General features: G+C 46.4%; 1 protein-coding gene across 3 annotated transcripts; it reads left to right on the forward strand.

Annotated features, from left to right (window-relative positions):
* The first annotated feature begins 2,000 nt into the window (after positions 1 to 2,000).
* On the forward strand, positions 2,001 to 27,243 carry HIPK1 (homeodomain interacting protein kinase 1). Of its 3 annotated transcripts, none has more exons than XM_062013295.1 (16): positions 2,001 to 2,165; positions 2,893 to 3,970; positions 9,106 to 9,229; positions 11,406 to 11,525; positions 12,268 to 12,354; positions 12,878 to 13,062; positions 13,369 to 13,531; positions 13,893 to 14,115; positions 14,921 to 15,042; positions 16,544 to 16,678; positions 19,175 to 19,317; positions 19,504 to 19,686; positions 20,229 to 20,444; positions 21,018 to 21,256; positions 21,631 to 21,767; positions 22,744 to 27,243. In XM_062013295.1, the coding sequence occupies exons 2-16, from the start codon at positions 2,895 to 2,897 to the stop codon at positions 23,227 to 23,229; spliced, it is 3,639 nt and encodes a 1,212-aa protein (XP_061869279.1). In that variant the 5' UTR covers positions 2,001 to 2,165; positions 2,893 to 2,894; the 3' UTR covers positions 23,230 to 27,243. The 3 variants fall into 3 exon arrangements, with proteins under 3 accessions (XP_061869279.1, XP_061869280.1, XP_061869281.1); XM_062013296.1 differs by having other exon boundaries at positions 19,178 to 19,317; XM_062013297.1 differs by lacking the exon at positions 16,544 to 16,678.
* Positions 27,244 to 27,441: the final 198 nt, after the last annotated feature.

The following is a 27,441-nucleotide window of genomic DNA, read 5'->3' on the forward strand; positions in this document are numbered from 1 at the left end:
TTATTCCCATCAGGAAAATAAACAAACCTGCTGCTCAGACCAAAGCCCTCCCAAATCTATACATGCAGGGCACGCTTGAGCTGCTTATCTCTGTTCCACAGTTGGGAACCAAGCCCCAGTGGGGTGGAACAACACACCCAAGGCCTCACAGAGCCTACAGAGGAGCTGGAAATGAGCTGAGTTCCTTCTGGCAAGTTTTCAGCACCGTTTGCACAAGCTGTGATCAAATGTTGGCCTGGCTTGAGAGCAGGGCTGTCTGCTGAGCTCCTTCCACATAGCTGCTTGTGAAAATCCAGTTACTATGAAACAGTTGCAGTTAAATTTCTGGAAAGCAAGAAACCTCCTCAGTGCACCCAAAGCTTTATCCCACCCTGGGAGATCTGCCAGTGCATGCATCTGTGTGAACTCTGGGGAGCACTGTGCTGAGTACTGGAGAAGCTGTGGCTGGCAGGAGGGAGGGATGTGAGCATGAGGGAGAGCCCAGTCCTGGCGGTAGAGCTTTCCTGGAGCTTATGTTGCTTTCAGTGGTCTTGGGGTACAATCTCCTTCTGCATTTCAGAGCATCAGTAGAGTAATACTTCTGTTCTTGGGTGTTTATGTGCAGTGGATGTTGCTGGGTACTTTTTAAAGATGAACAGGTGATCATCCCTGAGCAACACCCTCTTTGCTGAGCACTGGAACCCTGCACTTTTGTCTGAGGACCAAAGACCTGTCGCTCCCTCAGGGAAGCTACAGTATTACTGTGACATTCCGAGATGCTCAGGCTTGTTTTTGCCAGCTCAGCATCACTGCTTGAGCCTCAGGTCATGGCAACCCATTAATGAATGCTCCAGAGATACAGGACTGAGTTTCCAACAGCCTCCAAAAGCCTGAGGTGACAATGCATGGTGGCTTTTGCTGAGCTGGTGCAATCTCTCATCTTTCACCTCCTTCCTGTCTCTGCTTACAACAATCCTACTTGAGCAATCAGTAGACTATAAAATCAAGGTATTGTGATTTTTTTTTGCTGCATGTTCTTGTTTTTTGATAACTGTCTCCATCTGGCTGCCAACTACTGTCCTTGATTCATTACACTTGTTACAAGTTCATGCTTGTTGCACTGCTGTTCCTGTAAGAGCTGATACAAAGCTGTGAAAGTTAGAGAGTTTGTAAACAGCACTTTAAGGTACTCAAAGCTTTTTAAAGAAACCCAACAAGTATCTAACGTTATTTTAACTTTGCAAGAGGCTGAATTAAAAAACCCTCGAGATGGAGTTCCTGAGTGCCTGGTACTGATCTGACTCACCTAATCCCTCCCAGCAGCATTGGGCCTCTGAGAAGATGGTCTGTCCTTCTTCCCCAGCCGCCTCCTCACACACAAAGGGCTGCTCAGCCTGGGGAAGAGAAGGCTGAGGGGGAACCTCATCAGCACCGATCAGCACCTAAACGGTGGGTGTCCGCGGGATGGGGAGACGCTTTGTTCTGTTGTCTCCAGTGACAGGACAGCTGGAACACAGGGAGATGCCCTTAAACACCAGGAGAAGCTCCTTTGGTGCTGAGGGGAGGGAGCCCTGGCCCAGGCTGCCCAGGGAGGGTGAGGAGGCTCCTTCTCGGGAGGTTTCCAAACCCGCCTGGACACGTTCCCGAGCGAGGGGAACCTGCTTTGGCGGGGGCTGGGCGGGCTGAGCTCCGCGGGGCGCTGTGAGGCGCCGGGGCCCGGCAGCGGCCGCTCACAACCGCCCCGGGCAGGTTCCGCCTCAGCGGCGCCGCCCCCCCCACTTCCGCCCCGCGCGCGTCACGGCGGCGTCGCGCGCGCGCGGTCACGTGTGCGGGCTCGGCGCTCGGCCCGCCTGGCCGGCTCGGGGCTCGGCTGGCTCAGTCTGGCGCGGGCGGCCGAGGGGCCCGGAGCGGCGCGGCGCGGCGGGAGCGCAGCGGGAGCGCTCGGGCCCGGGCGGCGGCGGCGGCGGCGGCGCGGGGCGGGGGGAGCCCGGCCGGGCCGGGCCGTGAGGGCGCGGCGGAGCCTGGCGGCGGCGGCGGAGCGGCCTGGGGGCTCCCCCCGGCGTGCGCGGGCCGAGCGGGCCGGGCCGGCGGCCGTGGCGGGGCTATGATGCGCCCGCTGCGGGGCTCCGCACCCCCGTGTGTCCCCCAGGCAGGTCCGGCCCGCGGCTGAGAACCCCCCACCGGCGGTGAGTGCGGGCGGGCGGCTGCGGGGAGGGTTGGCGCGGCCCGGCGGGCTCGGGAAGCCTCAGCGCTCGCGCGGCGGAGGCCCGTCCCCATCCCCCCCCGCAATCTCCCCGCGCCCTCCCGGCCCGGGCGGGGCTTCCTCCGCGCCGGGGCAGGGCGCGCTCGTGCCGGCGGCGGTTGCTCGCCCGCGGCGGGGCCGGGCCCGCGTCCCGGCGCCGGGCTGGGCGAGCGGCGCGTGCCAGGCCCTTGTCCTCTCTCCGTTTCTCCCCGCGCGGCAGGCGGTGGCTCGCGGTGCGCTCTGCCCGCCCGCTCTGCTTTGGGCTTCCCGTCCGCTCCGTTTAACAGCTGCGGGGAGATACGGACGCGCAGGCCTGGGGCCCGGCATGGGGACAGCGATCCTAGTTTTCTCAGCATCTTCACACTTCTGTGTTGTCTTCTTCAGCCTTGTTTTCCCATGTTGTGCTGGGATTTCTTTAGCCTTAGGAAGTCGGATGGAGAACTGTCTGCTTCTTATGCTGTAGGCACTGAAGTAAAATCCTCTAATTCCACCAGAGAGCCTCGCTCTGTGCGTGTGCTTAGGATCAGCAGTTCAGAAGGTTGCTATCTTAGGTGGTAGGCACCATATACTGTTTAGAAAAATGCTTGACACTCTGTCTCTTGTGCAGATGGAGGATCTTGTTCCATCACAACCACTAAGCAGGCGTAATGAGTTCTCCTCTCCCATTGTAGGTATGGCCTCACAGCTGCAGGTGTTCTCCCCTCCGTCAGTATCCTCGAGTGCCTTCTGCAGTGCCAAGAAACTGAAAGTGGAGCCCTCTGTCTGGGATGTTTCAGGACAGAGCAGTAGTGACAAGTATTATACCCACAGCAAAAACCTCCCAGCAGCTCAAGGGCAAGCAAGCTCCTCTCATCAGGTAGCCAATTTCAGCATCCCTGCTTACGATCAGAACCTCCTTCTCCCTGCTCCCTCAGTTGAGCACATTGTGGTTACAGCAGCCGACAGCACAGGCAGCAGTGCGACGGCATCCTTCCAGACCAGCCAAACCCTCACTCATAGGAGCAACGTTTCTTTACTGGAACCCTACCAAAAATGTGGATTAAAAAGGAAAAGTGAAGAGGTTGACAGCAACGGTAGTGTGCAGATAATTGAGGAACATCCACCTCTCATGCTGCAAAACAGACCTGCGGTGGGTGCTGCGGCCACAACCACCACGGTAACCACTAAAAGCAGCAGCTCCAGCGGGGAAGGAGATTATCAGCTGGTCCAGCATGAGATCCTGTGTTCTATGACAAACAGCTACGAGGTCTTGGAATTCCTGGGACGAGGCACGTTTGGGCAGGTGGCCAAATGCTGGAAGCGTAGCACGAAGGAGATTGTGGCCATCAAAATCCTGAAGAACCATCCTTCCTATGCCAGGCAGGGCCAGATAGAGGTGAGCATCCTCTCTCGCTTGAGCAGTGAGAATGCTGACGAGTACAACTTTGTTCGCTCCTACGAGTGCTTTCAACACAAGAATCACACCTGCCTTGTCTTTGAGATGCTGGAACAGAACTTGTATGACTTCTTAAAGCAAAATAAGTTCAGCCCTTTGCCCCTGAAATACATCCGGCCAATCCTGCAGCAGGTGGCTACTGCCTTGATGAAGTTAAAGAGCTTGGGCCTGATACACGCCGATCTGAAACCAGAGAACATCATGTTGGTAGATCCTGCACGCCAGCCCTACAGGGTGAAGGTGATAGACTTTGGTTCAGCCAGCCACGTGTCTAAAGCAGTGTGCTCCACCTACCTGCAGTCACGCTACTACAGGTGAGTGCTGACACGGTGCTGGCTTCGCTGCGCTGCGTGGGGGAAGTGAAGCCCGTCCTGATGGGTGCTGGCTTCGCTGCACTGCGTGGGGGAAGTGAAGCCCGTCCTGATGGGGGGTAGGGGTTTGCTTTTACAAGTACTGAACTCTTCAGCCATTGGGTCTGGTCCCAGTTGAGGGGGGAGGAGGAAGTGATCAGCCTGTCCCTTGCTCTGCATGTTTCCTGGAGATTTCTTCTGAACTTGGTGGGTAAATAAATAGAACTTCTGCTTTGCAAGCCTGACATAACAGGCAGTCCAGTGCTTTCCTTTTACCCCAGATTAGTGCATTAAGTTGATTTTACCTGTTGCTGGTTTGTGAGAATGTGCAAGGTAGCAAAGAAGCAGGATGCTACTAGTAGGGTAGTATATTTTGAGTTGGTTGCTGTGATCTAAAACTAGTCCATTAACCCTGGTCATTTAGAAGGAGAGAAGTCAAAGGGATTGCTTTTTGTCCTGTTTCTTCTGGTTCCATCTTTGTCTGAACCCACTTCACAAGCACATGACTTCCTTGGTAAGCCATGTTTTTGTAAGACCTGTAGCTCTTTTAAGACAGTGATGAGCTAGATCTCTGCTTCCCTTAGCGAAATGTAGACATGGCTTCTACCCTACTCCTGTCCAAGAATCAAACTATGATCAAAACTGTTAAAACTCAGAAACTGTGCTGCTGAAGTAAGCTGTGCTTTCCCTTTCAAAAACACTTCCAGCTTGGTTCTGTTATTGGCACGTATTTCAATGTGAGTAGCAGTAGACTTCAAACACGGATGCAGAAAGACCTTCTGGCATCAAAGGGACATGAAAAAGTGCTGTGTGTCAGGGCAGCTTGAAATGTGAGCTCACTTGATGCAAAACTTGACTAGTATCTAGTCCTTCCAGATGGGACAAGACAGAGGACTTGAGACACTCCACCCTGTGTCTCTGCCCTGTTTGATGTTTTTCCCGTCCTAGCTTCAGTTTAAAGCCCTGGCTTGTTGTAGGCTTGTTCTGTTTGTTCCTGTACTCCCTGTATCCTTGCCCCCTTTGTTTTGGGTGTTTTGTTTACTCCCCCTAGCACCAGTCCCAGCTTTCTGTGCCATTTCTTTGTGTGATAGAGACTTTTCTTAATCCATTCCTCGTGATCTTCCCTCAGTTTTTGACACCAGTCTTTCCAGTCCTAAACTGTTGATTGTTAGCTTCTGTAATGCAGTTGCTTTCTGTGTGCCACGGCTCTGTGAGAATGCTCTCTGTCTAAAATGCACTATCTGTTCTGTTGCTGCATAGAAAGAGGTGACCACTCATCAAGCATCTGCTCTATCTGACTCGCAGCACGTGTGATCAGAGCAGTTTGGGGAGGCATATAGTGCTTTCCAGTCTCTGATATCACTAAAACCAGATCTGGCTGAGGCAAAAGCAGCAAGGGGTGATAAACATCTTCAAGGGGCTGCTGGGAAGGAAGCTGTGTGCTTTGGCTTTGTGTGCAGCACTGAACTCCAGGCCCCTTCCGCCTCCCTGATGCGGGGTGACCGACTCTGCCAGAAGGGCAAATAACCTGAGATTAGATGGAGTTTTAACCTGTCTGCTTGACTGAAGTTTAGAAGGCTGTGATGTGGAAATGTAGCATTTAGTGACATGTAATTAGTTTAATGGTAATGATTACTAAAATCCATAATCTAGGAACTTAGGTGGTGTAGAAACCAGCTCACTGTGGGAGAACTGGATTGTTTTAATCATCTTATTAGTGTTCAGGTGAGTTCCAAGTTGGAAATTGTTTCAATGCTGTGTTTAATAGAACAATATAGACTGGTTCTTCATTTGGTTCCCTGTCAGCTATTAAAAATCAACTTCTTCTGTGTTTCCTTTTTTTTTGTTGATACCTGTTAGTGGCACTTAGGTGACCTCTGTCTCCTGCAGACACTTCTAAACCAGCCTAACTTGGGTACTGTAAGGTGAATTTTTAATTGAGATATATATACCCCAAAGGGAAAAACCCTTTACTGCCATGGTATGGTTGACTTGGTGTGAATGGAAGTGTCCATGAAGAATTCTTTGGCTCCTAGCATGAGCTAGGAGTAGACTGGCTCTGGCCATTATTCCTCTGTGCAGTGACTGGTTTCTGTGGCAGTTTTGAGATCTGTTAGCAGTAATTCCTGATCTGAAAACAAAGAGTATATGCTTGTTATGTGAGGTGTGGAAAGTTATTGATGCTTTTGTTTGGATAGACAAGAGAAGGAAGCAGACAGCTTGCAGAAATGGAAGATCCTTGGGCAGACTGATCTCCCTGCTGTTTGGAGAATGAGGTTGACTTGTGTCCTATATTAGATGAAAGTACAGTCATTGTGTGAGGCTTACTCAGATCCCTGTCTCCTGATGTTCCCTGTGGGTCACTGTGGAGCTGCCTACTAAACTGATGGTACTAAGCTGAAGGACTGAACAATTTGGGCCATGAGAAGGTGACACCAAGTGTTGAGGGAGCTTGCAGAGTGTGCAGTAGTGTCTGTTTCTTACCTCTGCTTTGGGCTACATGACCTACTTCTGTGCCAGTCATGTTGGCCTGGGAAGCGTCAGTGCATGCTGCCAAATCTAACTCTCTGCTTGCTAATCCAGCTGAGTGGTGATCATGTCATTCACTGCATTGCAAGCTGCAGTTGTACAAGCTTCATATTGCCACCATTCCTCACAGGGGAGAGGACTGAAGACCCAGTGTAAACATGGTGTGTTTTGAAATGCTAAAACCCTTGACTTTCTCCGCTGCTGCTGGGAATCCTCTGTCTTCTGAGAGTGCCTGAGCAGATCTGCCAACTTTGGAAGTCAGAGTTTGGCAAGTGTTTATGCAAAGAATGAATGTCGTTGATTTCTGTTTCAAAGAGCTTAGGACCCTAAAATCACTTTAATCTCCAACAGCAGCTATGAAAGTGACCTCTGCCTGTTGTCCTGGTTCAACTTGCTGATTTACAGTGGTGTAAAAGGAGACAAGAGAGATTCTGATTTACCAGCTCTGTCCTGCAGTCACAATGAAATCAGGTGGCCTGTGGGAAGTTCATTTATTCAGTTTCAGGGAATAAAATGCATAGGATTCAACTTGCTGTCCTTCTGGTCTTGAGGTTTTGGACTTCTTAAGTCTATTCCAGCAAGCAGTTAAAGACTAACAAACTATCACATCCAGCCTTTTATTGCCACTAATCTCTCTCTTTCCATTGGCATTGGTGAGGGGTTTTTTGATGCAGTTGTGAAGGATTGGCATGCTCTGCTTATTCCACAAGCCACTTACATTTCAGTTTGTTTGCCAGTCCAAACCAAGGAAACAGCATTCAGAGTTCCTTAGGACAGGTCTGAGCCCTCTCTGAGTTGGAAATTCCTGCATAGGTAGGATAATCAAGAGGCTCAGTACAGTTTGTTGATGATGGCTGGTGGACTAGTGGCACGTGGGGCTCTGAAAATCCTGTGTGAGTGCCTTCATCATACTTACTCTGCTTGTGAAGACCCAAGTACTACAGAAATGGATTCCTCTTGTTTTCCACCCATTAGCCTATAGAAAGTTGGATCTGTTCTAGCACAGTTCTTCAGAAGATAAATGTTTAGCAGGAAGGACATTCAGCATTCAGATGCCAGATACTTATCATATTTGCATGATCACTTCATATTCTCATCTATATTATTCTGATTGCTAAAGGTATGTCATGGCTCTGGTTTTGGGGGGCTCAGCCATGATAGAACTTCCTTGCTGTAGAGTTGAAGGGTAGCAAATAGGTATGACCTCACTGCAGCAAGCAGCTGGTTCAGCTGTCTGTCCTTTTTGATAGATGTTGTGCTTTCTCAGAGGCACTCTGCCTGGGCAACTGGGACACTGAGCACATTTGTTTTGGAGACTGGCTAATGGTAATTGTGTAGTCACCTAAAACAAAAGCTGTGTCACCCAGACACAAAGGGTGATTAATTGGAGAGTGGCTTCTTGCTTGGGAGGAACCTTTGGGTTGAACAATTGAGGAAGGTGAGTGTCAGATCTATTGACAGGTGTAACTGATGCAAGCCCTGTTTTTAAGAGATCTGTAGAGAAATCAGAACAGGTTTCAGAGCCTTTTTTAACACCAGAAATATCCACACTGTGAGACAAGAAATGTCACACAAGCCCTGGGGCGTGCTGCCCAAGTCACAACAGATAGCCTGGAGCTTAGGACTTGCTGTCTTCCTTTGCACTTGTGTTGGTTATGCATGAAGATCATCAAGGTTTTCGTGTTTCCTGGACTTTCCAGAGTAAATTCCCACACCAACTTGTGTGGTTTTTGCAGCACTTGGGTTTTATGCTGTATGCAAATATATGACCAGAATTTAGCCTGACAGAACATCATCAGTTTGTTTCAGAACTTGTGTGTAGGTGAAGAGTTGTAGTAAAACATCCTTTGGTGTTATGAGTCAGTTCCAGACAGAAATCTCCCTGAAATTCCAAGCTGTTGCAGAAGCAAACCCTGCTTGGGAGTTGGAGGGTTTTTTCATCACCTTCTCGTAAAGGCTGGGCCACACAGGTACATTTTGCATTAGGTGTGGTTCAGTGCCCAGAAACCTGTAACACAACCTTGCAAAGCAGTCACAATCTCCAGCTGTGTTCTCTCAGTCCACTTTAAACTCAAAACTCTCCAACCCAACCCTGGATGAAAACCCACCGACAGAAACCCGGCAGCTCTCTGAAGAGCTCCTTTTTCAGGCTCTGCAGATGCTGTTCTTTTCCATGGGAAAACAGGCAGCCTTCTGCAGCTGGGGGTCCTGACACCTCCTTCTGTGTAAAGTCTGAGAACCATTTGCCAGAACTTTTCTTCCCAGTTCTGTCAGGGCAGGTTGTGCTGTGTCTCAGGGATGTCACCCTCCGGACATACTGCGCTGTGTAATTAAACTGTTTACCGAGGGAGTAACTTCATATCACAGTTGCACAAAGACCACCTGGGAGTCAGAGGGCAGCAGGCAATAAAACAAATCCAGCTGTGCCACTGAGTGATAAAAAGTTTGGGAACTGTTAGGCTACTTGAGGAAATGTCTTCTACTTTAGTGTGACTCAGTTTATTTATAGGGAATCAATCTGCTTTCATAGTCAAAGATGTTGCTACTTTTTGTCTTCTTTCCTCCAACAGAGCTCCTGAAATCATACTGGGTTTACCCTTCTGTGAAGCTATTGACATGTGGTCACTGGGCTGTGTGATAGCTGAGCTGTTTCTAGGCTGGCCTCTATACCCAGGAGCATCTGAGTACGATCAGGTGAGAGCGCGTGGCGGATGTGGGGGCGTTCAGATGAAACCACAACGGTCTCTGTTCGGACCCTCTGAACACCGTGTACCCTGCATCAGACTTCATCCAGTAGAAATTGCTGTTGTCTGGCATCTTCAAGTTCATTTTAAATCCATGATACTCTCATTGCCTGTCTCTGTTGTACAGGAGAGCACAGAATTCTGTGTGTTTTAACTGAAGTTGAATGTAGTTATCCAATACAAAGACTCCGTTTACAGTTAACCTTCTGGCTTCCAAACACAAAAGCTGTTGAAATACCTTCCTATCTAAACAGGAGTGTGTGTCCTGACTTGAAACACCCTTTGTAATTTCACCATGAGGGCAATTTTTCCATGAAGAGGCAGAAGCAGCTGATCATTCCTGTCCTGTAAATGAGCAACCCTCATTTCTATGCAAAGTTTGGGCCCCAAGCTGCCTTTGAAATACAAGGACAAGAGTCTGAAAAGGCATCTTGAACTAAGTAGTTCTTTCTGGATACTTAGCATTATTACCTGCTCCAGTCAGTTGCCTATAAAAGGACTAAAAGTCTATATGAGAGGTTTTGGGAGGATCACTTTTCCACTGTGGGTTTTATGGTGGTAACTTGTTACAGTGCTTCATATAGTTTTCCTAATGTGATAAAACACATGAAAACTGACTAAGTTTGAAAACTGACTTGTATTCTATCTTCCCAGCACTGTAAATTTCCAGAGGAAACACAGTGGTACCTTACTGAGCAGAATGGGTTAGAAAATAACCGAGGTACAGCGTGGTGGTTTCCCTGCATGCTGAGTTTTGTGTGATTCTGAGAACCTTATCTGGTCATGTGAGTGGGTGGCGAGGAGGTGCCTTTTCCATTGCTTCATAGAGAGGATTTTGCAGTTCTTTGAAAGGCAGCATGAGGTGTGACTTCATGTGGTTGACTTTGATACCCGAATTGCTCTTGAAAACTAGGAATGACTTGCTTTTTATGTCTCCTGAGGTTCTGCAGCAGCAAGTGAAAGGTCAGGCAGAGCTGGTGAGAGAACCTCCCCAGGAATGAGTCCGTGGGTTGAGATGGGATTCACAATTAGTTTTTGAAACACCCTTTTGACTGTACAGCAGAGTTGTGTTGAGATGCACACTGGCATGAGTGTAAAGTGAGTCAATACATTCATCAGTGTAGCAAGCTGTAATGGTGAGTTACCTGCCCTGCGGTGCCCAGTGGATTCGGCACAGTGCAGTGGCAAGAGTCTTGCAGATAAGAAATGAGACATCTTAAAGGACCCAGAACTGAGAGTGCAAACAAGGCCTGGTTCCCTGAACACTGTGTTTCCAGTCCTCATTTTGTAAATCAGACTGAGCAGCATTTTTTGGTTTTGGCTTCAACTTTTACAGGCTCCTTTGATGGGAGGGTTTGGACAAAGGCAATGTCACATTTCTCACCCTACATCTTGACACCAAACAGCAGTTGTGCAACATTTGGAATGTTTAAAAAAAGCTTATTATTGTGGGTTTTTTTTCAGACCTTGCTGTCTCCTTTCAAGCATATCTTTTTATCTGTTAGCTCTTTACCAGTGTCTTACCAAAACCATCACAAGTGCTGAGGTGCATTTTCCATACTTCTGAGCCATTTTTTTTGGGTTATGTGTAAAGTAAATTCATTTTATTTGTGAGGACTTAAGAATCTGATTGCACTGGAGTTTTGCTCTTGCTTTCTCTCTCAGTGAGAGCTTTGCCATGACATTGTTCTCAAGTGGTGTGCCTAGAGTTTGTGTAGCCAGCCACAGCAATGTTGCTTGGATACTTGTGCCTTTAATTACACACACACACGATAACCTCTGTGGTATTTTGCACTCAAATGGGTACTTGTAACATTGCTGATATTAAAGACTACTGCAGTTACTTTGTCCATGTCTCCAAAGCTTACAGCTCGCTTGGGCAAAATGTATTTCCATAACATAAAAACAATGTATTTAAACTTAAAATTTCTGCAGAAAACATGATTGGAGAAGTTAAGTGTCCTTACAAATACTTCAGTAGTCCCTTTATGTTTTGCTGTTTATCTGGGTGCTCTTTATTTACAGGTTGTTTCTTATTAGCTGGGAACAAACCTGGCTGATAATTGCTGCATTAGCTGTGAGTTCTTTCTATTTGAAACCCTCACTCTTCCAATTTCCTTCCCCAGATCCGTTATATTTCACAAACTCAAGGCCTTCCAGCGGAGTATCTTCTCAGTGCAGGAACGAAAACAAGCAGGTTTTTTAACAGAGATCCAAATTTGGGATACCCACTGTGGAGGCTGAAGGTTTGTCTTGCCTTTTTCATTCCCAATCCTGTTTTGTTCATTGAGGACTCTGATATCAATTCACAGCTGGTTTTAGCGTGCTGTGAAAACATTCTGTGTGGAGATTGGATTTGAAATGCTCTTCAAATGCAGCTGAGTTGTGTGTTTCATTTTAGAAGCTGTGCAGAGCTCCTGGTAGTCCCCTGGCAATAGCAGCTGTGGTTGATAACACCAGCAAAGAGTGGGTGTTAAAGTAATTGAGATTAATGGTTCCTTATTATGGCCTGCTCAGTTTTGAAGTATGTCATCTTGTTGTCACTTCCTGACAATACAAAGAGTAAAACAAGGAGTGTTTCATGATGGTCTTTGTTAGTTTAACAGAAACCTATTTATATATTGGCAGAGGACAGATGTACACTTGATTTGCCTTTAAAGCAAGGAAGAGGGTTTTGCCTTTCTTCTTTATAAAAGAGGGATTTATAGTATATCCAACCTCTTTGCTTTGTGAATCAGAAATCTTCAGTTCTTCTGGCTAATGTGCTACCCAAGGAAGCCTTGAAATGAAGTGATCCTGTTGTCAATTCAGCTTTACAGTGAATGGACTTTCCAGTTGAGGGGATGAGAACCCATGGCTGCTTCGGTGTGACGTGCTGGCATGTGATTTGTCTTAAAGCAGGCAAAAGATCACCTGACTCGACTCGTTTCTTGCTGCTTTTTCTTGATTAATATCTCAGTTTATATTAATAAATGCTTTCTTTTATAGACTCCAGAAGAACACGAGTTGGAGACAGGAATCAAATCAAAAGAAGCTCGGAAATATATATTCAACTGTTTGGATGATATGGCGCAGGTGTGTGGAGCTCTTGCAGCACAGATGCCTCTTGTCATTACCCTTTGATTGGACTTGGAAAATGTTGACAGGGACTGCAGATTGTTCCAGTTTTTCATTCTGTCTCCAGAGGTGAAATGAAGTGATACCCAAGTATTTTTAATGTCACGAGGCCTTGAGTTGTAACTACATTGGTCTCAATTTTCTGTTGCAGCTGTGCCCATCACTTTACACCTGTGCAGAGAGTGTTGTCTTGCTGTTCTGATTTGCTGGCCTCTTTCAACCCCACACAAACAGTGAGGGCAGCTTGACATTTAATGAACAGACTGACTTCATGTTGAGATGAGAAATCCACATGTTAAAGTTTGACTTCCTTTTACAGAGTGAGCAGGGGAAGGGTAGTGCATTAGTGCTGTAGAGCCTAAAAATTAAGCTAAGAGGCAGAAAAGCTTAACAAGTATTTCTCTGTGATGTGAAATTAACTGAACTGTTAGGTAGCAATTAATTTGATGTATATGTGAACTATTCTCCTTTGATTTTCCAGGTGAATATGTCTACAGACTTAGAAGGGACTGATATGTTGGCAGAGAAGGCTGACCGAAGGGAATATATTGATTTGTTGAAGAAAATGTTGACAATTGATGCAGATAAGAGAATTACTCCACTGAAGACTTTGAACCATCCATTTGTTACAATGACACATCTACTGGATTTCCCACACAGTAATCAGTAAGCTTCCTTAGGTTTCTTGTTTTGTTTCAGGAGGACTCGTTGGAAACAGAGAGTGCCACTTCTCTGCTTGCTGTCAATCCTGTTTTGTGCAGTTTCTGGCTGATCTGAAAGCAGCAGGGCCATGTGCAAGGAATGGAATGTTCATAAGCTTCCTTTTCATGTTTTGGGACATTCTTTGTTAGTTGAAAAAAACCGAACCAAAACACCTAAACCTAAAGGCATGTGCGTGAAGCTGGGAATCTGTCACGTCTCTCTTGTACTTGTTTGACATTTCTGCTGTTTTTCTTTGTCCTTCTGTTTCAGTGTGAAATCTTGCTTCCAGAATATGGAGATCTGCAAGCGAAGAGTTAATATGTACGATACGGTGAATCAGATTAAGAGCCCATTCACCACTCACGTTGCTCCTAATACAAGCACAAATCTGACAATGAGCTTTAACAACCAACTCAACACAGTACACAATCAGGTAAAGCATCTCCTGCTTGTTTTGGATTAATGAAAGAAGTGAATTTTGTGCCTTCAGGCCAAATCCTGTTCTGTAAAATGCTGGATTTAAATGGCTCTCCACAACCTGTAGTATCCTTGCCTCGATGTTTAATGTACCAGAACTCAGATCAAAGGAGTCTCTTTACTTCACCTGATGACATTTGCCTGTGTTTTCAGCAACATACATAAAGTTGATGGAACTCATTGGGGTTTTCCTATGTTATTTTATGCCTTTTAGCAGAAACCTTTTGCCTCATAGTACAATAGTGATGATTCCTGTTGTTTTGTAACAAAGTGTGAGTGATAAATCTGATTCTATTATTCTTATTTCATTTTCCTAGGCCAGTGTGTTGGCTTCCAATTCTACTGCTGCTGCTACTCTTTCCCTGGCAAACTCAGATGTCTCACTGCTAAACTACCAGTCTGCTCTGTATCCATCATCTGCAGCACCAGTTGCAGGAGTGGCACAACAGAGTGTTTCTTTGCAACCCGGGACCACCCAGATCTGCACCCAGACTGACCCCTTCCAGCAAACGTTCATTGTTTGTCCCCCTGCTTTCCAAAGTAAGTGGAAAAGCCCTTTGTGTGATGCTGTGGTTTCCATTAGTTAGAAATGAGAAGTGGTAATTTGCACAGGAGACCACTCTGTATGTCACACAGTGCTCTTCCATCAGATGTAAGCACAGAATCAGGTCAGACATGTGTAAACGATTCAGTTCTTTTCCAAATCCTGCTTGAACAGGTGACAGTATCTTCCCTGCTTAGGCTGCAGTCTTCAGCTGGTTGCTCAACCAGTTTTTCCCTCCCCAAACTAAACACAACAGCACTCCACAGAAAGCATTGAGCAGAGGAGTCAGACCTGTCTGAAAATACCAAGGTGTCATGCTATGTTCTGTACGTCAGGAGTAAATATCAGTCCTTTGAGTCTCAGTTCACATTGGCCAGCAGCAAACTGTCACAGATTGCAGATAAGTGAGGTTGGCACAAGCATAGCTCTGATAATCCTGAGAGTTCTTTATTTAGTCCTATATCTGGGTTGTGTTACATGTGAAATGGCACCTGCTACTGTAAGCTTGGAACTTTGAACCTCATCTCAAGCAAGATAGTGTTAGATGTCTGTGTGATTTATGTCTCTGAACAAGACTATGGACTTGAACAGAGCCAGGCTTTTGAACATACCAGGACTGCAGAAGTGTTTCCTTCAGCTTGGGTTTTATTACTATGCTTTTGTCAAAGGGAACAGCTTTTCCTTCTTTTCATCTGACCCTGTCTTCTGCCCTTACCTGGTAGGAGTTTGATTTTGGAAAGAAACTGTAGTTTCTTCCAGTAACAAAGCAGCTTAGTGGTGATGTGTTCTCCTCCTCTACAGCTGGGCTTCAGGCAACTACAAAACATTCTGGGTTCCCAGTAAGGATGGAGAATGCTGTCCCAATTGTACCACAAGCACCTGCAGCACAGCCACTGCAGATCCAGTCTGGAGTTCTCACACAGGTAAAAAAAAATCCCCCAAAACCCCAAACCAAACCCACCCTGTTTAGTGTTAACTGCAATTCCTGCCACCATCCAGGAGAGCCTGACTGCCCCTCTGGTGCTGGGGTGAACACAGGGGGCTTCTCAGAAGACTCTGAGAAGTTAAATGCAGATCACTTCCGAGACAGCATTTTCCTGTTTTGTTTTGTTCTTCTGGAATATATCAAATCTAAAGTGGTTTTATGTCAAGTGCCTCCCTGCTTTTAGGAGTTTGATTTAATAATGGGAGTAACTGTGTAGCTTGCAGCTGCTGGAGATGCTGTATGTTGTCATGGGTGTCCACTGCCTTCCAGGTAGTGGTGTCTGGTTTTGCCTCCACTGAAACACTGTGGCAGCAAATTGTAGAAGAAATGATTTCTGTGAGAAGCGAGATCCCAGTAAACAGAAGTGGCAACACAGGTTACTCAGGTTAAAATTGCATCTCTAAATCTCCAAAATCATTTCTGGATCCTTCTCACACTGGTGGTGTGAGTTGATGGGTAGTGATGCCATACCTATTGCTGTGTGCAGTTGGAGCAATGTTTGATGTCAAAATTGACCAATAATGCTTGAAAAGGCTCTTTTAGACAGTAGTGTGTCATCAATTTAAACCATTTTCACTTCCAAAATGTAATGCTTTAATATATAGCAAATGCCCAGTGAGTCCCAGGTTTTATTCACTGAAAAGTTGTAATTGCCTTTATCATTAAGTGCACTTTATTTACGTAGTTTTAGTTTCTGCTGACATTAACACATGCTTGATTAGTTTTACTTTCCAGGCAGTACATTGTATTTACTGACCTACTTGTAGAGGAGTAATATTTAGATTGTTAAGTCCAAGTAATTTTTGGTGGTGTTTTGTAATCTCCCATTATCCAGGTAAATGGTATCCCAAAAGGAAAATACACTTGAGGTCCCACCTGAATCCAGACCCTGCTTTTCCTGACAGTGCAAATCAGGCACTGAGAGCCTACTTTTAAAAGTCTTGTGATGGGCTAATGTGTGTCTGGTTAGTTTCATCACAGATAACTTTGCTCTTTCATGATACAAAAGACCTCCTGTGCCTTCTGTTAAATCCCTTAGTTGATCTTTTTCAAAGAGCACTGTGAACTGAGAGCTACAAGTAAGTGCTGTGTCCTAGCAGTGAGTTTGTGTGATGGTTAGTGCAGTCTGTGTAGTGTAACTTGCTCTCTGGGACCAGTAAAGCTGACCACTGTCTCATTTTGACTTTTTAACTGTGTCACCGGAGAGATCCTGTTCCCAAATTCCCTGTTGCTTGTGTTCCCCTCAGGGAGATGTAATTGCTTAGAGGCACACGCCCAGAGGGGGCTGGGCATTGGTTTCACTGCATCCATTGCAGTTCTGGAGTCTGCTCAAGCACCATAGAACGCCAGTGAGGTGAAACCTTTTCTGGCCCTATTGCTGAACCCACTTATCCTGCCTCAGTACATGTGTTTCACTCACTGCCTGATCTACATTTCAGGGAAGCTGTACACCACTAATGGTAGCAACTCTTCATCCTCAAGTAGCCACCATCACGCCGCAGTATGCGGTGCCCTTTACTCTGAACTGCGCAGCCGGGCGGCCGGCGCTAGTAGAACAGACGGCTGCAGTACTGGTAATTGCCTCCCTTGATTGTGTTCACTAACTTGAGTTTTTGTTTTAACTTAGACTTGCAGAGGGCATGGAAGCATGTGCCATCTTGTGGCTGTGTTCTTGCTACATCTTAATGTCTTGTTGTTTTCCTCCCCAACATTGCTGAAGCACTGTCTGACTCTGATGTTTAGTGTGGCTCTGTAAAGAATCCACATCCATTGACTGTTACTTTTTGCTAGCCTAGTGTTACGAAGCTCTTCTAAGCTAGACTATAGAAGAGTGGTGATTGCTCTTGTTCTTCACTTACTATCCTATCTTTGCCTTTTGATTGTTGAACACCAAGGAATCAGTCTTTAGCTTGACTCTGCTACAGGTACCTGGATGGCCAGATTTTGAACTACTTGACAAGTTAGCTCCATATTTTCAACACGTGTAAAGCTGCTTTGCATGTAGAAGCGTTTCAGGTCATTAAGCACAGGCTAAAAATCTCTAATGACAGCAAATTCTTTAATGTATTGCTTTAGCAGTCCATTGCTCTTAACCTCTGTTGAACGTTGATGGTAATTTTCTGGCCTTTTGTAGCCAATCACAGGTAGCTTTGCTTCATCCAGATAAAGACACAGTTCTTCACAGACACTTTTCAGTCCATATGTATTTCTTGGTTGAAATTAAAGGTGAGCTCTAGTATCCAAAATGGCACTAGCTAGCTTTTAGGCTATTTGGAACAGGTTTTTACAAGGATGGGGGAAAGGAATAAACACACCTTTGGGGAGCCTATGCTTTCAAAATTGTCCTCTTCTCTGTTCATTTGGCACCTGCATCAGAACAACTTGGCAAGTGCCACAAAGAAGTCATTGTAAAACTCCAGAATCAGATCAGTGAAGCTTATGAAAACGTTGCAGTGCACCTAAGTGCTGCTGTGCTCACATGTCTTTCAAAGCACGTTCCATTATGTGAACCATGTCGTTTCTTGTGGCTTTAAAGTTTGAGTGTTGTTTTCTTCCAAGAGGGAAGAATTTTGCTCCAGTCACACCTGTACTGAAATTCAAACCCTCTCATTTGTGTTCTTCTGAACCAAGTTAACTGCTTGTTTCTGAGGATGGGAAGGCAGGAGAGTGGGGTTCTCCTGGGTCGCATCTGTGAGCTAAACAGACCCAGGGATAGGATCTCCTTTCCTCCTCTTGAACTTTGATCGCTCAAAGGCTGCAATCTAGGCTCTGAGAACGGCAAGGGGTGACTGTAGCAGAGCTTGGGACACAAGCCAGCTGCTAGTGATGTTTTCCAAAGTGTATTTGGGCTTTTAATTCAACAGGCAAATTCTATTCCCCTGTGTGTGTGCAGTGGACTTGACATTCAACTCCCCTGTACAGCAGTGGAGGTCAGAGCCAGCTTGTCTCCAGACTTACCAGCCTGGGTTTCTGAGTTTCTCTGGAGGACTCTAGTATTTCTGTTTGGATTCTGGGAGCCTTTGGCGTGAATTTGCTCACCTTTAGTGCTTCCAACACTTCTCCCTTGCTGCTTCCCCTGAGTTTGCATTAGCCATTTGCTAAGCTTTGCATATTTTTGTCCTTCCTCTGTCAAAACAGTTCGTCGCTTGGAAGGCCCGATTTCTGCCTCTCATTGGGAACTTAGATCTTGCTGTATTAAACTCTCTGCTTTGTCTTGTGCAGGTGTTGGCTTTTGGAAAGAAGCATGGTGTGACTTTTAACATATTTCTCTTTTTTTTTTTAAGTTATTTTTCATGTTGTTATTCTGCTTTACACTGGCAGAGGTTTTAGCAGCTCTCTGCTTTGAAGGCTTCTTGTTTGGAACCAGTATTTGTAATGAAGTGGATCTGTTGCTTGCAGAAATATGTCATTTAAAACAGCAGGTGTTGGTTGTTTTGCAGCTTAAACTGCAGGGGAGAGCCAGATCTTTTCAAAATCAGAGAAATCTTGTGCCACCAAACTGATTTGGGTGTCTGGGGTTGTTTTATTCCAGGAAAACCCTACGTTTGGTCAGAAACATCAGTAATAGTCATGACTTTAAAATAGCTTCACATATCTCCCTTGTGACTAAATGTTTCTCTCAGTGTGGCTTTTCTGAAATACTTTAGTTGAAGTGGGGTGCATTTCCACAGTAACAACACTGTCTCAGCTCTCTCAATGTGAACCTTGTAAGGGAGAAAACCAGGAAGGACCGAATTGGCTTCATGTCTTGGGATCCTTCACCAGAGCTGTGTGCATACAGGCAGAAACAGGCCTGAACACTCATGCTGCATCTGGCAGTACTATATCTGGCTGCATTCTGCAGGTGACATCTGTGATGCAAAAGATTAGAAAAGTGTCTGGGGAAGCTCATTTCTCTGGTTTCCTAGTTCTCTTACTTTTGAGGAAGTGCAATGATATGCCAATATCTCTGCAAGCTAACAATCCACATGAGTGCATTTATTGCTTGGAACAAATCTCTCTCTCTTCTCTCTTTGCATCTGTAGGAACTGAAATCTAGTAAACCTCTGTATCTGTTTGTTGTTTTGCAGCAGGCCTGGCCTGGGGGAACCCAGCAGATTCTGCTTCCTTCCACCTGGCAGCAGCTCCCAGGGGTTGCTTTACACAACTCTGTTCAGCCGGCGGCCGTGATTCCGGAGACCATCAGTGGCAGCCAGCAGTTAGCTGACTGGAGGTAGGGATTGCACTGTGTCCACAGGGATTACACTGTGTCCAGCTCCTGCCAAAGGGAAATGTTGTGCCTGCAGTGCACAGAATGTCTCCTTTCCCTTCAGAATCACACAGGGGCTGGTGCAGCTTCCGATTCCTCCAGTGTAGTCATGGGATTTGGGTCTTTGTCTTTTTGTTTTGTCTGCTGCAGGAATGCACATTCCCATGGAAATCAGTACAGCACCCTCATGCAACAGCCATCACTACTGACCAACCACGTGACATTAGCTACAGCACAGCCCCTGAATGTTGGAGTTGCTCATGTTGTCAGGCAGCAGCAAAGCAGCAACGTTGCGGCCAAGAAGAACAAGCAGCCAGCACCGAGCGCAGCCAAGTAAGGCTTCCTTTGCCAGTCCTGGAGAGACTGGGGTTGTTGGTGGAGGTTGCCTTTATGATGTGAAAAACTGGTCACAGAGCCATCATCTGTGTAACTTTTTAATGAGCTACAGTTGCTTTTAAAGATATCTTGGGGAAGAAGAGTCTCTGTACTGTAGTCTGGGGTGTAAGTGGTGCTGACTTCAGTGAGAGTGCAGGGAACATGGGTAACCAAGTGCTTTACTGGTCAAAGGGGGATGTTTACACATTCAGGGTGTGCTGGAGCCGTAGCAGTACCAGTGACAGAATCAAACAAGGGGTAGCAGGTTTCTGGCAGTGTTCAGATGTATCAGAGCATCCTTTCAGAGCATCACTGGGAGTATTGATCCCTCCTGGGATGTGTTCTGTGGCTCTCTCCTGTATGTGAGTGTCTGCACTGAGGTTCTCTGTGTATTTCAAGATGTTTCTTCTTGTTAGGTGTGCTCCAGCCTGCTGGAGCCTGATGCTGGCTAATCCCAGCCTGCTGCCACGTGGCTCAATGCTGTTCTGGTTTTCCTTCAGGCCCAGCTCAACTCTAGAGACTGTGCCCTCACAAGTTTACTCGCTCATTGGGAGCAGTCCTCTGCGCTCCACCTCCTCCTCTTCCAACGTCCTCGTCCCAGTGCAGGAGCAGCACCAGCCCATTGTGATCCCAGACACTCCAAGCCCCCCTGTCAGTGTCATCACCATTCGCAGCGACACCGATGAGGAGGAGGACAGCAAGTACAAACCTGCCAGGTAGGAACTTCATGTGGGCTGCCAGTATTGATATGTCCTCGACTCAGCCCAAACATCAAGGGAGTTGTAGTGAGGTGGGGGTTGATCTCTTCTCCCCAGTAACAAGTGATAGGACAAGAGGAAGTGGCTTCAGGGTGCCCCAGGGGAGGTTTAGATTGGACATTAAGAAGAACTTTTTGACTGAGAGGGTTGTTAAGGATTGGAATGGGCTGTCCAGGGAGGTGAGGGAGTCCCCATCCCTGGAGGTATTTAAAAGACACATAGATGAGGTGCTGAGGGACGTGGGGTGGTTTAGTGTTGGGCCTGGCAGTGTGGGGTGAATGGTTGGATTTGATCTTAAAGGTCTTTTCCAAGCATAATGATTGTGTGAGAGTGGAGAACACTACATGCAAAGCCCTGGCTAGGCTAAGAAGCACTGTGTAAGGAGGAAAATTGTCACGTGCTGTGCTGTTTATGTCTCTAGTTAATCAAAATCTCACCAGACAAGGAGACCCCAGAGGGAGATCTCCTTTCTCTTGTTGGAAAAGCTGCAATGGTTCCTGTTTTGTGTCGTTTTTTTCCTCCCCCTTGCAGTTTGGGTATGAAGCAGAGATCCAATGTCATCAGCTACGTTACTGTCAATGACTCCCCTGATTCCAGCTCCTCCCTGAACAGCCCCTATGCCACAGACCCGCTTTCCTCGCTCAGGAGTACAGGCGGTGCCCTGGAGCTGCCGAGCAGAGGGGCAGCTGACAGCTCCAGCTCTCGGACTATCATTGTGCCACCCTTGAAAACACAGCTCAATGACTGCATTGTAGCCACCCAAGCTTCAGGTCAGTGTACTCTCATAGGTGGTTTTTACCAAGGCTCAGATACTGTCTTCTCCCTTTGTCCTGAGTTTCAGCCTGTATCTGCGTGAGGTCTTGAGCAGCTTTAGATTTCACAGCTGCTGTTGTGAGAGTGCAAGCCTTGGTCTGTTTTCAGTTTCATGGATAAATTTACCTTTCATACCTGTTTGGCTGCATTCAGATCTCTAAAAATCTAGATCTCAACTGTTTCTTCCCAACTATTTCTTGTACAGTCAGGTATTAAAGAACAACGCAAGAAAAATCTGTTTAGGAAATACTCCCTGTGCCTCCTTTGGTTACCTAAGCTGGTTATCACAATGTGAGACAAAAGAGTGGACTAAGCTTTTGAAATCTTTCAGGCATCCTGAGCAGCACCAGTAAGAGCAAACCAGTGGCCTCTGTGAGCGGGCAGTCGTCGGGATGCTGTATTACCCCCTCCGGGTACCGCTCACATCGCGTGGTGACCAACGGTGTGCAGCCCCTCAATCTCAGCCAGGTGAGCTCTGCCTGACTCCTGCTCACCTTTGAACCTGATGCTTTAGGATTTCTGTAGAAACAGTACACTGGATGGCAGGGAGAATGACTCGATTGCAAGAAGGTCGACAGCTGCCGCCTCATCAGTTCTTGGAAGCTGGTTCTGTCCTGTGGCTGTGCAGAGTGGGGTAAACTCTGTAGGGAGCCCAAGTGAAGTTTCTCAAGGCAAAGTATTTGTTCCTGTAACAGAGGGCAGGAGAGGAAGCATGGGTATGTCCATATTCTTGTCTTGTGCTCCTAGTCACACCTGTCTTGCAGTGAGTCATTCTTGCCACTTGGGTGGGAGAGCCACACCAGGATCCAGGTGTTGAATTAGAGTAGCATTGAGGGCACTCAGCATGAGGAGATCTTTTGTTCTTTACCTTCCTTCTCTGGATCTCACAAAGGCCCAACCGAGAGATTAAGGCTGGACCTTGTCTCTCAAACTAACAATTAGCACCTGACTTCCCTTGAAACTTTCAGAGATTGGTTTCACTTTGATTTGTGTCACTACCCTTGATCTTTGAGTCAAGCTGCAGTAGCCTGTCAGAAGACAGGAAGTGTTACACCTCCAGTTTGGACAGGATAGGATTTGTTGGGCTAAAATGGAGGAGCCTTGCTGCTGCTCTCATTGTGAGGAGTTGAAGGGCTGGATCAGTCTTAGGACCTGCCTGTGCTTGTGCAGCTGTGTGCTGTGCTACCCCAGGTGTGGTGGTGGTGGTGGTGGTTTGGTCCCATTGTAGAAGTATAACCTTTGTCTCAGTGGAACTGCAGTAGCTCTTCTCAAGCCAGTGTGAGGCTTCACAGAGCTGGGAAGGGAGGGTCTGCAGTCCTGCAGCTGGAGCAGAGGTGTTGATGAGGATGCTCTGGCTAATTCTTGCTCACCCCCTGTCCGCTGCACTTTTCCTTGAGGACACCCACTAATTGATTTACTGTTTATTTACCACTTCTCCCTGCAGAACCAGCAGAACACAGTGCTGGCCTCCCAGGAGCGAAGCGGAAACGCCGTCCCGCGTAGGCAACAAGCTTACGTGGCACCCCTGACGTCAACTATTTCTCAGGCTCCCTACACCTTTCAGCACAGCAGCCCAGTGCATCCCCACCTGGCAGCAGCCACAGCCAGTGCCCATCTCTCCAGTCAGCCCCACATGTACACTTACGCCCCCACCACCGCTGCCACGCTGGGCTCCACCACCTCCATCGCCCACCTCTTCTCCCCTCAGGGCTCCTCGCGCCACACCACCTACGCTGCCCACCCCAGCACGCTCGTCCACCAGGTCCCTGTGAGCGTTGGTCCGAGCCTGCTGACTTCTGCCAACGTCCCACCTACCCAGTACCAACACCAATTTGCTCCCCAGTCCTATATTGGTGCTTCCAGAGGATCTGCTATTTACACTGGATATCCGCTGAGCCCTACAAAGATCAACCAGTACTCCTACTTGTAGTCCCCAGCAAAGCACTGTCCTGCAATGGGCCTGAGAGGTTGGAGAAGGATTTCGGGTGAACCATTCCCTGGGAACGACTTGCCTGGTTTTTTGTTTCTCCCTGACCTGGTTGTATGTTGTTCACATGATGTCTCTGGTGAGTGGAGTCCCTGAGTGGCATGCAGTGTTACCAGGACCAGGGGCACTAATTCAGTTTTTAAAAGTTTTACTTTTTTTTATAGATGCTTTTAAAAAAAAGCCAACAACCCAACAACAAAATCCATGGTCATGTTTATTATTTAAAGTGATTCTGTTGTGCTAATCAAAAAGAGGAAAGAAAGTCTGTGTCTTAGAAGACATCCTGATGACTTTTTGTAGACTCAGCAGATGAGATTTTAGCAGCCTGCACAGACCCGTGTCGCCACTGAGCACGTGTCACACGTAGCTCGTGTTGCTGAGGCAGCTTTCCAGTCGAGGTTAATAGTTTCACATTCGTTCTCTGATTCACTTTTGCCTCTTAACACATTGCTGGTTCTGCAGAAGCCATTTCATCTCTGGATATGTTGCTGTCCAAGGGGTTTGTTTACTTCTCTGCTTTGTTTGAGGACTGGTAGAGGCAGCTGCCTTGTACTGGCGACCCTGAAATCTCTTTTGTTGAACCCTCTCTGTGACACAGCTGTGTTCCTTGCAGAATTCTTCTTCAGTTTTTCAAACTGTATCCAAGGTCTCGCTGTGTACCAGAACTCAGCAGCTTTGTCAGGATGCTGTAGGCTTCAGTGGGAGTGAATAGTGCAGCACTGCTCTGAAACGTGCTTTCTGCACCCGGGTAGATGCTGGTCTTACAACAGAGCTGGATTCCTTCACGGAAGCACAGGGCTTTTCTTTTCTTCTGGCTTTTAGTTTTCTCCATGTTTCTCCTCACATGATTCATTTAGGGAGGGTGTTGAGTGTGAAACACAACGAAACATCACTGTCTTGATGTGTACAGCTTTTTATACTCCTGTCAGCGTATCCTCCTGGATATGCCAACAGCTACTTTAAAGCGCTCTTAATAAGACTTGTAAGCAGTCTGTGCATGTAGGAACTGCAGGAAAAAAAGCAAAAGGCAAAAAAAAAGGAAAAGAGAAAAAAAATAAGGAAAAAAAAATCCAGATTTTAAAGTTTATTACTGAATTTAAAACTATTTTAGAAGTTTTGTATTGGTGGTGTTTTAATATTTTACATAAAATGAAATATGTACATATTGATTAGAAAAATATAACAAGCAAAAGCTCCTGCTAACCCCAAACCGTTCTGTCTTTGTAATCCAAATGTGTAGTGATTATACTTGAACTCTGTACGTAGTGTTTGTCTAATTCTTCAACGTTCCTGGGGATGGAGTTGATGTATCCTTTGTATTTAAACCAAAATGAATTGATTCGTGTTGGAATGTATGTGACATAATGCAATGGTTAGAGCTCATCACTGTAGCACTGGGAGAGGAGTAGAGCTTCGTGAGAGACAAGGATACCTTCTGATTTGTTTTGCACAGGTATGTGTGATGAAGAATTGTTTGGTGTGTCCCCTTATGTAGTGCCTTAAATGATGATGTAGTGTGACTAGAGTTTACAGTGAGCTTGCCTTATGAGGGACCAGCAAGCCCCCGTCGAATTGAAGCAATCCACTAAGCTTATCCCAGCCAGAGCAGCAGTTGTGTCGCGTCCCTGCGTCCTCCTCGCCTTCAATGCCATCACAGAAAAGGCTACATTTCCTTTTGTTCAGAGCAAAGCAATGTTTTTCCTTCAAGCTTTTCCTTGAAGTGGCACATGTACTGTTAGATGTCTGTCGGTGCATTTCGACTAAGGTAGTGCTGGGAATGCATTGGAATGTTTAGTCTAATATTGCAGAAGTGATTAAATACGTGCAATCACTCTTTATTAGATGAGTGTGGCGTCACCTTCCCCCACGTTAATAGCAGACATTTCCTGTAAAATATTGCTAGCTTGGTGGTAGAATATTTATACCAAAGAGAGCCTGCTGTAAAGCACATCATACCATTAAAAAGTTTTATAATGCTACTGCTAATGTGGAGTTGTTGGAAAGGTTTGTCAGCTGTAGCCCTAGTTAGTGTGCAGAGGAAATGCTCATTTCACAGCATCCGTGCAGTTCTTAAACTCTGCTTTGTTTTCTTGGGTCCCTCCTAGTAGGAATTCTTTCTCATCTTCAGTACATAGGTGAAGTATCTTGTCCAAATGGATGATGAACTGGCTCGAGCAGTCGTATTACTGCAGCAATAAGAGGTTTGGGTAACCTTGAATCCCAGTTGATGTCCCGTCCCGGTGGAAGAGAGGCCAGTTCTGACCAATGTGTGAGGAGAAATGTACAAATCGTTTCTGAAATGCCACGTGATTGAGAGGAGGAGGTCTGCACTGACCTGAAATGCAGGAACTGGTGAAAGGTTTGGCATCTCTTTTTGGTTAGAGAGGGATCAAGGACTTATGGAGCTGGACGGTAGCGTCAGCGATGTCGTTGTCGAGTGTGTTTTTAGTCAGAGCGCTTCTGTGAGTGTGCAACGAGTGCTGCACACCATGCTCTTTGTTGCTGTAGGCACTTTCTTCTTCTGTATTCCATTGCTTGTGTTCAGTACTCACCTCGAGATACCTCTTGGGCACAGAGTTGTGCTTTTCCATCAAAAGGCAAAACAAGCTCCAGTTGCCGTGTTTTGGGAAAACCTTCCCCATTTCACAGAGTGAAGTCCAAGCAGGAGACAAACACCTCTAGCCAAACCTGCTAATGACTTTAAGAACTCCCTCCCCCCAAAAAGAAAGCAGATTAAAATGACCAATTACCTTTAGAATCCCTCTTTACAAAGCATAGTGTCATCTCTTCCACTTTCCAAAAAGGATTGGCACAAGGAGGACGAGGTGGAAATGGCACAGGCGAAACCAGCTGCTCAGTGACCCACAGCACAAACCAAGCACACGGACAGCCCACCCCAGCAGGGCCGTGTTTCCAGCTCAGCACTGGCTTGCCCAGTGCATCCCAGTCTGGCCCCAGGATGTGCTGCTCAGTTGAAGTATACTGTAGCCTGCTCTAAGGAGATCATCCCTCCTTGCCTTGCGTATCCAGCCTTCAGACGAGGGAAAGAGTTGCCTCTCCTCATTGCCAGAGCTGCCGTGCACATACTTTGCCAAGATCCCTGCAGAGAAATTGGGAGTCCTGTTTTTAACAGCTAGCGTGGGGTTCACCTTTGGAATATTTGGTAGCTGTGGTCCCATCTCCACTTTGCCTGTGTGATTCTTAGCTCAGTCCTTCCTCTCCCCGACCCGTGTTGGCAGCTGCGATCGCCACCGCAGAGGCACCTCCCGAGGCTTTCCTGCTTTGCACCTAGTCCATGGGATGCAGTAATTTACCTCTGACTCAGCAATTTCTTTTTAGTACATTGAAACTAAATTGCTTCTAAATGACAGGATTGGCACAGCCCTGCTTTTTCTTCCTTTCCTTTCTCTTTATTTAAACTTCTGAATGGGTGCCGCATGTCCACATGGTTGTTTGTTGCTAAACTTTATATAACGTGTGATTTCAGATTCAGCTTGGACTATATCTTATCTCACTACATGTAGCAGTACATTATATGTAATGTTAGTATTTCTGCTTGAATCCTTGATATTGCAATGGAATTCCCTACTTTATTAAATGTATTTGATATGCTAGTTGCTGTGTATTTAACTTTCTTTTATGGTTGTGCTCTTCCTTTTTACAAGCCGCTAGATACAGGTAGATTCTGACAATGACTGATCTCTGTTTGTATTGCTGATGTACTTTAGGGGGTATGTAAAAATCATTTTAACAAAAGAAATAGCTATTTAAAACAAAAAATTTAATACTAACTATATGGGAAAAGGGTCCATTGTGAAAACATAGTTTATCTTTGGATTCAATGTTTGTCTTTGGTTTTACAAAGTAGCTTGTATTTTAAGTATTTTCTACATAATATGGTAAAAATGTAGAACAATTGCAATGCATCAATAAAAAGGGTTAATTTTCTGTACTCTACTCACTTGGTCGCTGGGTCTGTTGAAAGGGGTTGAAGAAAGAGGTTTTGGTGTATCCAGGCTGTTGGATGCAGGATGCAGCAGCACTAGATGGCAGGCTCTCCTTGTGTGCAGCCCCACAGCCCTGCACACGATGTCGTTCACCCTCAGCCCCGTTGACCCCACACAGATCTGTAGCCACAGAGCCTGGAAAATCCAC

Source organism: Colius striatus, chromosome 22 (assembly GCF_028858725.1).
Source record: "Colius striatus isolate bColStr4 chromosome 22, bColStr4.1.hap1, whole genome shotgun sequence".
NCBI classification, from domain to species: Eukaryota; Metazoa; Chordata; class Aves; order Coliiformes; family Coliidae; genus Colius; species Colius striatus.